The sequence below is a fragment of the Seriola aureovittata genome, chromosome 6 (genome assembly GCF_021018895.1).
Source record: "Seriola aureovittata isolate HTS-2021-v1 ecotype China chromosome 6, ASM2101889v1, whole genome shotgun sequence".
Lineage (NCBI taxonomy): Eukaryota > Metazoa > Chordata > Actinopteri > Carangiformes > Carangidae > Seriola > Seriola aureovittata.
This window is the reverse complement of record NC_079369.1, coordinates 3,363,419-3,380,015: the sequence shown is the minus strand read 5'-3', so window position 1 is coordinate 3,380,015 and position 16,597 is coordinate 3,363,419. Positions and strand designations below refer to the sequence as shown.

The window sequence follows — 16,597 nt, the reverse complement described above, 5'->3', positions numbered from 1 at the left end:
GAGTGATGCAGAAATATAATTCTTGTTTTTGCTGTAATTCTGAACCTCTGCAAATGAATGATGACCCTTTTTAGCACAAAAGGAGCCGTCGAGAGCGTATTCAAACAGCAGCTTCTCTCAGCAAGTACTTTGACCCTTAAAACTTTGTCTGTGCCTCTCTTGTTGTATAAATGTTAAAACATGTTCGGCTTGTTAGAGCAGATAAAAGAAGTGACAACAAAAAAAAAAAAAAAAACAAGGTTTTGTGAGAGTACACTCCTGGTAGAGAGAACCTCTATTAGAAATAAGTGTAGAAATAACTGTTGTAATCTGAGTACAATGGCTTGAGAGGGGGATCCGACACAGATCGAACTCTGCGGTGGCGACTTCGCGTCGTGTCTGCAGAGGAAAGATTTCACATGACGGCTCACCGTTAGCTAAAAGCAGTGGAGCTTCCTTTTCATTCTTGTAACTCGTTATTCTGGCCTGGTTTTTTTTTTTTTTTTTTTCTTTTTCATCTGCTGCTTTTGCTCAGGGAGGTGGTGCCGGGTGCCGGGTGCCGGGTGTTGGTGGGGGTGGGGTTGCTACTCTTTGTAGCAGTCACAGCTCCAAATCTCATTTGTAATGGTTATCAACTGGTTGGGCTCTTCACAATAGCTAATGGGGAAAACAAATCGGTGTTTGCTGTATTTATCATTTGATTAACCTTCATATTATCCATCTGTGTAATTAGCCAAATTATGAGAGGCTTTACACGGGCTGTCTGATAGCTCCTTGTACAAAGAGGTCTGAAATTTTCTGGCCTTTAACAAATGGAGCGCTCCCTGTGTGTGAAGACAGACTCTGGGCCGGGTGGAGCTGGAGCTGTAAAACATGTTCTGTTGCTGTTTCCGTTCGTGATGAAAGAATCATTTGCAATTTTAAATCTTTCACTCGCTGACAGTTCAAATAGAAAATTATTGAAGCGTGTGATAATATATTAATCAAATCACTTGGCGTCGACATGTTTTGATGGTAGATGTGAGACAAAGAAACACAGTGTTGCTCCACTAATATAAGGGTCGACCGCTGGACCGCTGACGTCCGCTGCTGCGACCAGCTGAACGAGTTTGTTCTCGCCTCCTCGGGGAGCGCTCTCCGGCCGCCCGCTCGCCCGCCTCCTGTCCGGGTTACTGTCTGGGTGCAGACGGGATGAGTTGTGATTGAGACCCTCTTCTTCACTGAGCTCTGAGCACACTCGCTTTGACACAACAAAAAGGTGATTTTTGCCTGCTAGCTTTCTCACTCCTCGTTGTCACGGCAGATTTGTGTGAAGTGGCCGAGGCCGGTGCAGCGACTGACTTACAGCAGGTGACTCTGAGACAGAGGTGTTGAAACAGGATGAACTGTTGTTGGTATTAGAGGTGAAACTGCTTCACTGTAATGCATCCAGACCTCAGAAGACTTTTTTTTTCTTCTTTTCTTTCACACAGTTCAGGCAGAGCTTTCGGAAACTGTAAAGGCTCTGGTTTTCCAGACCAGGCTGAGGCCCAAATCTGGACCTCCACACACACTATAAATATATATACTATATATACTATAATCCCTATATAAAATCCTTTAATATTAAGTGTTTAAAAATTATTTCAGAAATGATTTAATTTAAATGGAAATTAGTTTAATTCATGATCTAATAATCGAAACATTGATGTGGAGGGCGGCATTTAAACCAATATTTTTAATTCACTCTGAAAAAAATCACCAGCTGGGAAACTAAAGTGTTACCAAAGCTGTGTGTCCTTCAGGTCTCACAGACATGTTGAATTAATTGCCTTAGTCATAAAACATTTGCAAAAAAAAAAAAAAATTCAAATAAAGAAAAACTCTGAATAATGAATAAACCAGCCATTGTTTACGTTCATGTTCAGCTGATGCATTGCTGCACGTCTTTTCACATCTTTGTAATACAAACAAAATCTGGACCAGCTCGTAAAGACGTTGCTCCTCTGAACCAGAACTGGTCAGAAACTCCAAAAGGTTGGCTGACTCTAATTGAGAACATATTGTGCTGATTAATCGTTTGTGAAAACAATTGTTTGCTGCATCGCTACACAAAACTCAATCAATTCAAAGTTTTAATTCTTCGGCCTTGTGTGTCAAAGAACGGGACAGACGTCTTGGCTTCTTAACGTGTTTTCTTTTTGTCACCACAGCTCTTTTATTTTGACAGACAGGATGTGTTTTATTGAAAAGGTTGACCGTAAAGGAGTTTAGTTTAACAATGAATCAAAGAGATAATATCTGAGGTGTAATATGTGTAAAAATCAAGCTTGAAAATGTAATGTCCTCTTCTTTTATCCCTCTGAGGACTTAACCAAGACCTCTCGCTGTGTTGCAACTTATCACTGATGTTTTTTCTTACTTGATCCACACCCTGCATGTTTTACAGGGACGAGTGGAATAACAAATTAATGTCTCACATTTATGTGCAGGACACCCCCCGTCTTAAAGTGATGAAGAAGTAAATTCTTACTTACTTTCTCACATTTACATGCAGTAAAATCCTGGATTTGTCATCTGTGTGTTTTCTGTTTCACGTCCTGATAAAGAACTGCAGGAAATGTGCAGATAATTTAAACAAAATGCCATTTGTTCTTAGCCAAAGTGACACTGAGGGTGCAGCAGTTTCTGTGTTAAATATATCATCATTCTGAAACCTGTCATAACCAATGTATTCATTAGTTGTATTTTAATGAAGGGCAGTTAATGATATCTACATGATAAGAGGTTTAAAGTAAAAACCACCTGAAATTAAATATAACGGCTCAAAATTAGCAGCATTAGCATCAATAAAAACCATATGCTTTGCTCCTGAGTTGATGTTAAAGATAGTCTTGTCATGTCGCTGTACTGTTTGCAGTGGCTATGTTTCAGAACATGATGTTTGACTTGCCCGGTCCTCTGATGCCCTGGCACTGCTGTTACGCTTCCTCTATAAAATTTTTAACACTTGAAAGAGGTCCAAAACAGCTTTTTGCTTTTATTAATATGTCAACACATGGCGTGGTGTCAGACTTCCGGCACTTTCAAATATTCACCCTCTTGCACGAAACATTTTGAAGATCCATAATGACCACTTGAACTCTTTGCTCTTCCCTGTTTCCAAACAGCAGAACGTGTGGGGGAACGAGCGCTTGTTTGTGTAATGTCACATTAACCTGCTCAGCCATTCAACCGGCCCTCTAAAGCAGAGCAGGTCCAATGCTGCGAAGACTCGGCGGCAACCTCTTGCAGATGGGAACCTTTAATTTTTAAAGCGGTTTCATCCGCATGGCTGATCCTCCGCACGTTGCGTCACAAATCGTGAGTGCTAATCCCAGTCGCTACCACCTCCGCTATTTGGTATGAAAAATCTGCCAGCCGAAGTGTATCTCCGTCTTCATCTCTGCAGTGTCTTTTTGAAGTGATGTTTTGATCGGTGTCTAGTGAACCAAGGGCTGTGTAGTTTCAGCTGAACTCTACTCATGGGACGAAGCTCAAGGTGGGAGGAAAGCAGCATAATTGCCCTTTAAACCCTCCTTCACTTTTTCTAAACAACTTTGACACGTGTAGGAACACAATCACTGTTATGGACAGCGCTGGACACTCCTTCATACGTAGCATAAGGGATGTGTGATGGAGAAATCCTGCAGATTACAAATCAAACTTGGACTTAATGGCTTGACATGTAAAATGCAAAGTGGACACTGACCTGACATCGGCCTTGTTTTGAGCTGTAAAAAGCTTTAAGAAATCACTGTACGCTACCTGCTCGTCACCACACAGCAGATACACACAGGTCATCACTAGTTGTAATAAGTTGGAGTTGGTGGAGGCCAAAACAGCTATAAGGATCTTTTTGGGTAGAATCACGATCTGCAAGTCATGACCGGATATTATGATTCGTATCTTTCCTCTGCTTCTTAGTTCATATGGAGTATTAGTTTGGACAGCGCTGTTATTTATTTGTGAGATGCTACCTGTAAGTGTGTTTTAATTTGAAAGCTCCGTCGCTGCCCCATTCCTCCGTCCCGCTTCCTGTTTCCCTGCCTCTCAACCCAACAGGTCAAGGCAGACTTTCTTCCTGTTAGAAATGAATTCTTCTGCTCATCGTGCTGCTCATCGTGGGAACCGTTGGGTTTCTCTCTGTAAGGTCTTGACCCTGTAAAGTGCCGTCAGATAATGCATCTCGTGATTTGGCGCTATACAAATGGAAATGAATTGAATCGACCTGAATCGCAGACAGGTCTCTTGTCCTGCGGGCGGACTGCACCTGGTCACGGTGGTTCTCTTTCGGCTCAGGTGAGAACCGGCACATGTGGCCGAGGCTGCAGAGCAGAACAAGCGCTGCCGTCGCCGGCTGCTGTTAGCTGCTGTTAGCTGCATCTGTGTGGTTCATGTGGATCATACGCAACAGTAACGATCATCAGATCTCAGTTAGAAGTAATTTTCTTCTACAGCTGAGTAATTCTTCATCAGTGTTAGTAGTAGTCTAATATTTGGTTTGAGTCATGCCTGTATTGTAACTATATTGGAAGCATTTCTCTTCACGGTGTGAATATACTGTTTTAGCTTTTACTTAACTTCTGCTAAGTTGTTCATCTGTAACTGACCTCTGAAAAAGATGAAACACTCCTTTAAGAGCAGTCAGCCACCCGTAGATAATTACTGTGTGTGCTAGTCTGTAAAGGGAAAAGGCAGCAGAGAAAACTGTAGTGGATGCTGGTGGAGTATTTTACAAGCAGCAGATTCTGAACACTGTCAGATCAAGTTCTGCAGTTTTCTGTATGTTTTCAACAGATTTGCTAGAAAGCATGTCAGATTTTCCATTTTAAAAATAGATAAATAAATAAAATAAAAAATCTCTGAACCCTGCTGTTTTTATGTTAGAATTCAGAACTCTCTGTGGTCCTCTTCGGATGGTTTTGTTTGATAGTTTCCTTGGTGGACATGAAAGATTAATGCAGCAGAAACACCTGCAGCAGTTCCTCAATGGCAGCTGTAAAAGTGCAGCGGAGCAGCTGTGAGAAGACAGACTCACTGCCATGCCCCCATAAAGCAAACTGTTAAACATGGTGTCACAGCTTTGTGAGTCATCTTGTAACTGCCCCGGCAATCAGAATTGACTTTCCTTTCATGAGGCTTCGATACGTGAACAGCCTGTTTTGTGACTGTGTGCGTGCACTTTCGACCTATGCCATATGCCTCACTTATGGCAATGTGTTGGTGTGTATTATCTTTCTTTTCTGTTTTGTTATATATGTGTGTGCGTGTGTGTTAGTATGAGATGAGAGAGATGATCACAAACACATCAAAGCTGATAGAGACGAGCAGCGAGCAAATGTGAAGTTTAGCTTATTAAGTAGCGGGAGCTCACAGAAGTCAAAGTTAAATAAACAAAAAACGTGTCATGTTCAGGCTCACAGCGTCGACCTTTGAGATGCTCACCACATCGGCTCCATGTCTGTTGAATCAGAATATGTTTAAAGCAAAGTTCAAGTCATTTGCATGTGGTGTGTGTGCTGCATGCATTGTGTTTGTGTGGGTTTCCTCTGGCGTCCTCCCACACTGTCAAGACACACAGGATGGAATGGAAACTCCGGTGTGTAGCCCATCACTGCTGCATGCTGGGACAGTCTCCAACCATGCTGCATTGTAAGTTCCCTAATAATTACTTGTGATATACTTGATATCACTGGATGGTTGTCCTCTTCAACTGATCAGATGCAGATATGTTTAGTTCTGTGAAAGCATCAGAGAAACTGAAAGCCACAGCGCCTTCAGCGGCTCATTAATGTGAACGGCAACGAGACACAAGATGCAGCACAACGTGTACAGTACACATCCGAACAAACAAGGCCCAGCTTCATCAGCAGCTGTTAACGATTGCACAGATGGAGTTGGGCCTGACACCAGAAAATTTAGTTACGAGTTTACTGGAAATGAAATGAACAGCATCAGATGAAGCATGAGGACATTCCAGAAAAGACACTGTGCACCAAAGAAATCAAACAGGAAGTCAGTGTGAATCACATCAGATCGCACTTAGTCACATACAGGAGCCGCAGCACACAAACTTTCTCAGGTGGGAAAATACAATGAGCAAAAACACGCTCTCCTAGATTTTTGATATGTTACGATTCCTAAATGTGTTTCACACTAATGTGAATCAAAAAATGAACATTATTGATTATATATGGATACAAATCTTTTCTCTCTCAGTGGTTGTCCGGTTTCTGGAGAAAATGCTACACCAGCTTGGACTAAAACTGCACTGAACTTTAATTTTTTAGGTTATAATTTTAATTTTAGTGTTATTTGAGGACTATATTTTCAGCACATAATGGGTCATACCAAAGTTCCTGCTCATATTTCTTGGTAAAAGTGGTTGAAACCTAAAATCCTTTCATGCACTTCAGTGTTACTACTTTAGATTTAAAAATACCACTGCTGTAATTGTGGCTTGTTTGTTTCCGCCTCCAACCCAGATTTGCCTATGAACAGCCAGTGCCTATAACGCCGACAAAGATGACAATAAAATCATTTCAAATGAATTTATTCATTTATTTTTTGAGAAAAACCTGCTTGTGCATTTTCTTTGTTTTCTGTGCCGAAACACAAAGAGGAGGGTAAACAGACCTGTTGAGGAAGTCTGCCTCTTCACTTTCTCTGTGGAGGTTGATCGTCAGACTCCTGAGCAGAAGCTTCCCCCTCAGTCCTGAACCATCAGACCGCGCCGGATGCTTTATTTTGTCATGTGTCCTACGATGTCAAAAGGTGAACCCATGTTGTGATTTGACAAATAGTCAGGATCCAGATACGTATTCCATGTGATGTCCTGGGAGAAAGTCGACAGCACATGACTTCTCGCCCTGGGAGGGAAATGGAGACTCCGTCATGTTCAGATACTCCCCTCTCTTTCCCTCCGTCTTTTCTCCTCCAGTCTTTGAACTGTTGTCTTTAAATGTGGTGATGTGATATTATACGTTTTGATATCTGTCAACAAATACCTGGAAAATGAATTGATCCCACTAACTGATATAGCTCGTTCCTCTGCGCCTCCTTTGCTCGATTCTTGTCCAAAAAAATTAATAATTTAGTTCAAATTAACTGAGATGTTGTTCGTTACAGTGAATGTGGTCACATGGTCACAGTTTATTTTGCCGCCATCCCCAAGTCGCTGTGTTCTCGTGCCGGAACACATTCACCATACGATCAAATGTGTATTAATCCGCCGTCGAAAATAGTCCTCAACAAAAATGCGCTGTTTCCCTACCGGTTGAGTAACGTTTTCTGTAGTTTTCATGAAGTCACAAAGCGTTTAGAGAGCTGAGCTTCATCGTTCAACATATTAAAATAAACAAATACATTTATATTGATCCCTTTTGGTGTCTGATAATGCATCTGCCACTGAGATTTCTGCCTCTGCTGCAGTACAATGGAGGAAACTGCGCAGCTCAAAACACTGAGAAATTACATTTAAAAACTCTACAGGATCATTTCTTTTGAGAGACGGTGTCCTTGTTACTCTATAAACCACAGAACACACTGTCTACCTTTTTTCTTTTTTTTTTTTTTTTTTTAAATAGAGATCACTTCTCCAATAGAAAGTAGATTTAATTTTAATTTGAAGTCAGTTCAGAGGGAATGTTATGTAGATAAGATTTTATAGTAAAAATGGAAGAAAAGTAATTAAAAGTTTTTATTCACACAGGTAATCTATGAATCACCAGAGTGATTATATGGCGAGGTCGTCATTGTGTTAGGCTCAGGTGCGTGTCCCCAGAATGGCGCAAAAAAAAAATCACTTGTTTTGAAGGAAGTTTATTTGAACTCGCCGACGAATGTGGGTTTAATGTGCACTTTAGGGCCGTGTGCACACAAAGTGACATCCCCCTGTGAATTATTTGCCATCATCAAAAATTGAAATCGCAAACTGAAACAGAAATTTTCCATTCAACATGTCTTGTATTGAGTCTTTCACTCACACATGCTAAGATCATTTCTTCTCCACCAACCCCCCCCACCCCCCCCCCCCCCACCCACCTCACCCCTCTTTCCGATTCATCTTTTATTTTGTTAGCCATTTCAGTGTCGAGAAATGAAAGCATTTGCGCTGAAAGGACAGGTGGGTGTGTGTGAGACACCAGCATGGCGTCTGAATCGTAGCATTAAGAGCAGAGAAAAATATCAAAAGTGAGAACCATTCAGACGGCAGGAGGAGCAGGGATTTGAGCAGATATTAAAAGATGATTGTGCGTGGGCTTTTTCTGCTGTGCTTCGGAGAAAGAATGTAAACCCTGTATCAGTCAAAGTGAGGATAATAAACAGCAGAAACATCAGAACGCAGCACAACAAACACAAACAAAAAGAAAGAATGAAGGGGGGGAGAAGAGTGGCATATAAATAGTTCAAATATTTCAAGTGATTTCAGAATGTGATGGTGAAATACTGGATGTTTGTGTCTTCAGCTGCAGCGAGTTCTTTCCCTCTGTGTTCTTCACTGTAACTGTATAAAAGACACACGAGTCGACTCATGAAATAAATGATAGTCATTAGCTATCAGTCAGAGCTGAGCGTCTGGATGTGAAAATGTTATATGTTATAATCTTGTGCGTTTGGTGACCTCCGCCAGAAAACAACAAAAAAATAATGAGTAGACACATTTGAAAAATTAAGTCATACATCGTCGTCTTCTCTCTGTGACGTGTGGATCAGCGTTGTGGCGTTCCTGAACACTGATCTGATCTCAGTTTTGACAGCTACATCAACACTTACAAATCACTGATGGTTACATCAGCATTACAACATTTTTCAATACTTTTTCTGTTATAAAGTCTTTTTGTTTTTTAAAATACTTTGTTGTTTCCGCCATTTTTTTTTTTTGACACTTTATTTTGATTTGTTTGTTCTCGTGTGAGCTTTGCAAGAAAGATTGTGAGTAAAACAACAACAAGGCTCAGACCTTGTTCTAACTGTGTTACCTTATTAAATTGGACACATGAATACATGTCAGAACACAGTGTGCATCACTTTATTTTTTATTATAATAAGATTGACAGCTGCTTTAATAGTCTGACTTAATAGCTGAAAGAAAAAAGTAGACTCGATCACTTGTGCTGCATGTGGAGAAAACAGTGTGGCCAGTGTAAGGCGATTCGTACAGTAGGTTGAGCCTCTACATAAAAAGAGATTTGAGTTTTAACAGTTTTAATAATACAAGCAAGACGACCAGTATAAACTTGTGTTGGTCAAATAAGGATAAACAGCTGGTGGCAACTTCTCTATTGAGCTGCCTTCGTTTTTTTTAGCCGTGCTAGCAGCGAGAAGTTGGTCCAACACTTTGGTCCAGACTGAAATGTCTCAACAGCTATCGGGTGGATGATGGATTACGATGAGGAATGCTAATGACTTTGGCTATCCCCCTGACTTTTCCTTTAGCATCGCCATCAAATACTTTCCAAACTAATAACATTTCCTTTAGCCTCAGCTGTTTTAATGCTTATTTGCAAATTCTAGCATGCTAAGATGCTAAACTCAGATGGTGCTAAACATTATACCTGGTTGGCATCACCATGCTAACAGTTTTAACATGTTAGCATGCGGACGTCAACATTCACCAACAAAGCACCACTGTTCTTAGTTGCAGCCATACAGAGATGCTAATGGCGGTTGTGTTTCTCTGCACCACCTTAAGGCCTGAGCTTCAGACAAACTACGTCTCACAATGTGGCATCCTACGACATCTAAAGGCACATGTGTTTGTACCTGTCTCAAATGGCCACACATGAAGGCTGGACTTGCAGTTCCAGTTTATACTGGGATAACTGGAAGATAAATTTGTTGTGTCGTTAAAGTGAAACTGTTTGAGGCTAGATTTTTTTTATTTGCGCCCTGTAGTGATGCTCATTTTTGGCTCTAGCTCTAAAAGCCTTTATGGTTTCTGTCACTTACGTTGACCGACGTTACATTCACTGGTCAGAGCTTCAGTTTTTAATAACCTTTGTCTTTCCTCATCAGAACCATGTGGAACCCAACGAACAGTAACGACCAGACGGGACAAGTGGCTGCCCGGATGGAGACCACACCGTCTTTGGGCAGCGCGAGCATCTCCATCTCCCAGCAGCAGGCACCCAAGAAATTCGCCCCGATGGTTGCACCCAAGCCCAAGTTCAACCCATACAAACAGATGGGAGAGCCCACCCACTCTGACCCTGCAGGTAAGCAGCACAGGAGACGGTGCCGAATCACTATTAGCAAGCAAATTACAGATTTAACCTCAACTTAAGACATTATCTGATACTGTGACGTGACTGGCCGGCTCTAACCTGTGTGTGGAGCAGTCAAACTCAATATCGGGTGAGAAAATGACTTTGTTTTTATGGTTTCGTGCTGGAAACAACCAAAAGCCCGAGGCATCGTGTTTTTAGGGTTGTTCGTCCGTCCGTCTGTTTGTCTCAGTCTTGTGAATGCGATATCGCAATAACACCTCAAGGGCGGCCTAAACATTCACTCGGAGCCAAGGATGACCTGATTGACACTCTGTCTGCAAATGGTCAAAGGTCAACTTCAGTGTGACATCATAACGTCAAACCCAATGCTGTATCTCAGGAAAGGGGAGATGTGACCATATTTCCTGCAACTTGACTTGTTTGGCGGAGGCGTACAACCGCGAGGTGTCATTCTAGTTCATTGCTTTGACTTTTATTCGTCCACCTTCTTCACCCCCCCCCCCCCCCCCCCCCCCCCCCCGGGTGACGACCGCAAGCTCTGTGCTCCACTGTAGTAGCAGCCTCTGATGTGAAAACAACATATTTCTCACTGAAAACGATTCGCTGGAGTCAAAAATGTCAATTTAGTCATAAATTCCATTTTACCAAAAAAAAAAAAAAGAATACACTCAATACTTTTCATGAAATTCTTTTGAAGTCTGGACAAACAGGACGTGTAACCTTCAGCTGGACCGGCTGGCGGAGGCTCGGAACAGTGAGCTGGTGATTCTAGTCTTCACTTTGCAAAGTGTATTTTTAACATGTAATTTGTGTCTCAAACTCAGTGTCTCCACAGTTTGCATTTTTAATACCAGTCTGTATTTCACGTTCCACTTCTGCTTTTCTTTATATCAGCGATAACCTTTCCACAAGTGAGCTACAGCACAAATGGCATTGCATTGATTGTGGGGTAGTCTTCCTGTCTTCAGGTGACTGATTACAAATCAGCGCAAAAACAAAACAAAAAACAGCTGTGAGGTGCAATGTTTTTACTAGGTAATACAACTACTTGGTCACCTATTATTTGCCAGGTGGTACAGCAGATGTATTCATTATCGGTTTCCATAGTTATAGTAATATATATTTTTTAATTTTTACAAAAAGCTCATCGATTAAAAAAAAAAAAAAAAAAAAAAAAAAAGATTTCTCAGGCTGATCAGGTCTTCTGTAAACTGTATCTGGACCTTGAACAGACCTCAACGCTTTTTAAAATCACCCACCAAACACAGTGTGAAAAGAACTGGAGTCTCAGAGCATAAAAAGATACTGAAACACATATTCAGTATGCACCTATTTTTGTAGTTTTGGACATAATTTCTTATTATTAGTTATGATAACATTTAAAGTATTTGAAAAGTGCTATAAAAATAAAGTTTTATCATTATTATTAATAGCTGAGATCTAGAAAACCAGAGCTACTGGTAATGATTTACATATTTTAATATAAATTAAAGAATTTGATGCGGATTTGAATAAAGATGGCGATATGAGAGCACCATAACAAAACTAGATCAAAACGTAGTATATGTCTGGACAATGTGCGAAATTGAGGAACCGCTGTAAACGACTGTCATCGCTGCGTTGTATTTGCATTCTGCCGAGTGTCAGCTGGTTTCACTATTTTAATAAAGCTGAATTTCCAGTAAAGCTGTTGTCATCAACATATTTTTCAGTTTCAGGTGTCAGACAATGGACACGCCCCCTGTCTGTCAGCTGAGCGCCGTGACCTAGCGCGCGTTTCCCAGCAGAACCAACAGAGAAACGACCTGATGATGTCATATCGACATCACACCGGCATCATCACATTAAACTGACAACCTTCCACTATAGTTGTTGATGACGAGGCTGAATCTGAATATGACAGACGTGAAAAAATACAAACATGTCATAGCTGCGTGCGGAGACAGTGGCATTTCACTGACGTTTTCTCAGAAATTATTATTATATTATTATTATATTCGCAGTGAAGAGAAATCCAACGTTCCAGTAACTCCATGTAGAGAGATGTTAAACCAAAACCAAACATATGCTGCATTTACAATCAAAGTGATCAGTCAGAGACAAAGTTAGAAGCGACAGAATATCTTTTCTCTCACTCAGAGCCTCGGTTTGTCCGAGGAGTCACTAGATCTGTTGGTGTCCATAAATCTAGTGACAAATGTCCAATGGGGAAACTCCAACTAGGCCACGTGGCATTCAGCTGACCAATGGTGGAACTATGATCACTCAGTCAGTTAGTCATATACATAGACATATAGGGCTGGCCCTGCTGTCGCTGTTCATCCAAAAAGCCACATGCAATCCTTGACCCCTGGACCGGTCGTGCTAAGTTTAATTTTATTACATCTCTAAGTGCTGATTGTAACAGAGGGCCTCGCTGCATGTCTCGTTTCTAATAAACCCACAGTGTAAACACTGTGAGTTCAGGCCTTGTGCTGTTTAAGTCCCTCTTGAGCTGATGCTGGTTTGTTTTTTGGAGAAAGTGCTTCATGTTCATGTCAATAAACACATTTACTGAAAGAGCGTAACAGTCTGGTGTGAAGATTTACATTTAAGGTAAAGATTATTTAAAACAATGTAGAAACACAGACGCTGTGCTCCACAGAGCATAACTGTCTGTTTTACATGAGGCTCATATGACTCCTTTGAGAGGACTTTCTAAATTAAGACTCATGGTGAGAACTAAGTAAAGAAGCACAGTGTGTGTTTTATTTTAAAGTTCATATGATCATAATTTGGTTTAGTTTTGACCAAAAGAAACCCAATAATAGGATGATTTATGCAAACGAATACAAAGAAAACGCCTTTCCATTCTAATAAGATACTGTAATTTGAAAAGAAGAAGACAGGAAGTGACTTTGGTGTCACTGGCAAGAAAAAACACTGAGAACTGAAAAGTTAAGACACCTACTCAGTGCCGCTTACAGGCATTTTAAAAGCATTGATGCTCATAATTTGCATATGCTCAAAGTGACTGTATTATACCACAACCACAACAGTACACAACGCGGTGTAAAGAATCTTTTCAACACTGTGCGAACGATGTTCCTGAAGCTCTGCTGGTGTTTAAATCGTTTCTTAAAAATGTGAAATATTTCATTATTCAGACACTTCAGAAGTCTCCGTGAGGGAGATGTCACGAGGGTAGAACGTGACACAAAGATAGTGTTATGCACATAAAGTACTGTATATCAACCCACCGCCCCATCTGGTATGTATGTAGTAATGTGAACATTATCTAAACCTCTGCCCTCAGCCCCCCGAGAGCCCTAGATTTCCAAAACAGGGGGAAACGGTTATGAAATTCAGCAAGTAGTGAACACAGCGTCAGGCTGAAAAACACTGCTGTCTGTGGGGGATTGTGGTTTGAGTCGTGGACCTCTCTCCGGTACTCCAGATGTTCGTAGTGTAAAAACTTGTTCTTAGACGGCTGCTCTGTGAGCTCTGCCCACCGCCGAGGAGACAAAAAACCAAAAAAAACCCAGAAAACAGCACATCACCACTGTCGTGTTTTTAGCCGACTAAATGAAATGTGTTTTTTACAGGCTGCCACACTGTTTAAGTTCCCCCTCCCCTCTCAAGAATATGTTCTGCTTACTGTAATTTCACGCGGACGTTTGACCATATGTGTGCAGAGGTTGATACTGGAAGCTGTTTTCATATTATTAGGGTGTGATAGGAAGCTGTAATTTTAACCATTTATAATTTTAAATGCCTTGAAACCCAGTACACGGGCGGTGTTGGCGGCGGGGGGGGGGGGGGGGGTAATAATCCTTACGATTTCAGTGCTGGTTGACTTAGCAACGGCCCTGGTTACGGTTGGTAACAGGAAGTGGGCGCAGCAAACACTCCTACAGCCACGCAAACGTAGCTTGTTGGTAAGCATCAGCAGGTACAGACAAAGACAGTGGCTGCAATGAAACACATTGGCTTTGGTTAAAAAAATGCCAACCATAAATAGAATCACAAACTGACCTGATGCTTCAGATGCTTTTTTTTTTAATTTTAATCTGCACCAGAAGCTCTTGGAAGGCTTCGTTCAAAACTATTTGGAGCGGCAGGCCCTTTTTTAAAAAACCAATACTTGGCAGGTGATTGGATGAACCATCTGTCAGTCACGTGATGTAGCAGGAGAGCGCTGAAGAGGAAACAACAACACAACAACCACAAGCTGCAGCCCGAGGAGCTTTGAAAAGCCAGTCAGCATGTTGGTGGATGATTCTTCTCTGTAGCTGCCAGAGGTTCCTCCTCCATAGGACACTGATTGCTGATTGGTTTAATAAAGATCTTAATGATTATAACTTTGAACCATGCTTATGATCATGATCTTGGGTGTGGATATTTTAGCCTTGTCTATGAAGAAAAATGTTCATTTTAAGCCCTTTTGGATAAATTGCTTTGACAGACTCAGACAGGAAAAATTGCCTCAAATTCACACCTAAAGAAAAGAGTGAACTTTGGATCTATTAGTGTCGAGCTTCACTTCTGACCGTTTAAACAGATTCTTTGCAAATTAAAATAAAATAAAAAAAAACCCAAAAAACAGCTACATTTTATTCCCAGTTGATGATTTGTGGCATCATTAAAGTCTTGTAATCCCAAAAATGTCATTTTTAATCCAGACCCTTTGCCACTGTCTTATTTTCCACAATTAATCACTGTGTGGGGGAATTAAGAGGATTAATGAAACAATGCAACAGAGGTGGAGATACTTACAGATACATTTGCAGATGATATAATTGTTGTAAATTTAGCTCTTTTAATGTTTTAACTTTTATAAATTCTGTGATATCGGAGCTACATTTGCCAATTATCTCATGACCTGAGGAAAAAAACCCAAAAACTGTTAATCTCACTGTTTTCTATGTGTCACTTATGCTGTTCACATTCACTGTGACAGTAATTACACAAGCTGAGTAACATTTAATAGTGTGTCTTGGTTGTAAAGACTCACTGGAGGTCAGTTCTACTGTTGACTGATTTGTAAAAATGAGAGCAGTTTTAAAGCAGTTTTCAAGGTTTAATTTGACATTATCTGGTTTATATGTTCCTATAGAATGCGACGTCTTCTGCTGATAAAATATTATGACTTTTTTGGGCTGCTGCATTAGTCTTCATTAAACATTTGACGATGACAGTGATGATTGCTTGTTGTCAGCATTTTGAACATGCAGAGATGTAAAGCCATCTGCAGACATCTCCACTTGTCAAAGGATAAGACGTCTTTATGAACAGATTATCTGGGTCTCTCTCCGTTTTATTTATTTAATATCTTTTATATCAAATATGGGGACTGTCTGATGTAAAACGGAGGATTAGCATAAAAATTAGGGACAAGTCAATTTGGCACAGCGCCTCGCCGTCCCTTTTGTCTAGCAGGGGCCAGTGTGAGGGCTGGAATGAGCAGTCTGAGGCCAAAGAGGCCGGTGCAGACGGGGCGGTGCACAGTTAGCACGGTCTGCCGTCAGATTTTTATTTAAGGGAGGACTTGTCCTGATTAAAGCCCCAGCAGGAGGAAGGTAAAGACATATAGGTCTCAGACAGTGACCCTTTACTCACAAGTCCTGACAGCAGATCAGATTTTAGGGTTTAAGTTGATCTCATATGGTAGATGTGCTGTGGGGAAGGTCAGTCGTGATTGCTTTGTGAAATATAATTTTCTTTTATGCTTAGTTCTTTGCTGTCGGATCTGAACTTAACTCTTATTAAGATTTTGTTCTGGATATTTGCAGGGTGATATGCATGTGATGGTTGTGTGATTAGAAAAGTGCTCAACTCTGCAAAATACTGTATGAGAGGTGGATAAGATATCATGAATAACTGTACAAGGCAATGCAATCCGGTGCAATATCCCTGCAATAAGAACTACCCTCCGAAACATATTAGGTTCACTTTTGTTAAAGCAGTATTGACCACAGCGTGTCAGTTTCTCTTTGCTTTGTAAAATAACTAAAACAACATGTTATTGGCAGATCTAACACATGCACAAATGCATTATGGGACAAATTGGCCATTCTTGAAAACACTAAATCATTATATTTTGCAAGAAAGAGACAACACATTCCTGCTGCATGATAACGACTGACTTTCTTCCTTGACATCCTTTTAGACATGCATCCTGGTTAAAATGTTTTGCATTCTTGTTATTGGATCTGTGTGCAGCTGTCTGCACAGATCAACACATGTTGATGACTAGCTGTTCGGCCTGTTGAGCGCTCTCTGGGACTTCTCTGTTTCATTGAAAACTACGCACGAGAACGGAGCGTGAAACGCAATGTCGAGGACGGAGGTCATTTTCCCAGAGCAGACGGGTGATTCACCCTCTGTCG

At 41.0% G+C, this 16,597-nt stretch overlaps 1 protein-coding gene across 4 annotated transcripts in view; it reads left to right on the top strand.

Annotated features, from left to right (window-relative positions):
* lpp (LIM domain containing preferred translocation partner in lipoma) overlaps nt 1–16,597 on the top strand; it is a 141,350-nt gene that overhangs the window by 41,827 nt on the left and 82,926 nt on the right. For all 4 annotated transcript variants that reach the window (XM_056377608.1, XM_056377604.1, XM_056377605.1 and 1 more), the window contains one exon: nt 10,018–10,217. In XM_056377608.1, the coding sequence (XP_056233583.1) occupies nt 10,022–10,217 (196 nt within the window). In that variant the 5' untranslated portion in view covers nt 10,018–10,021. The remainder of the gene's footprint in view (nt 1–10,017; nt 10,218–16,597) is intronic.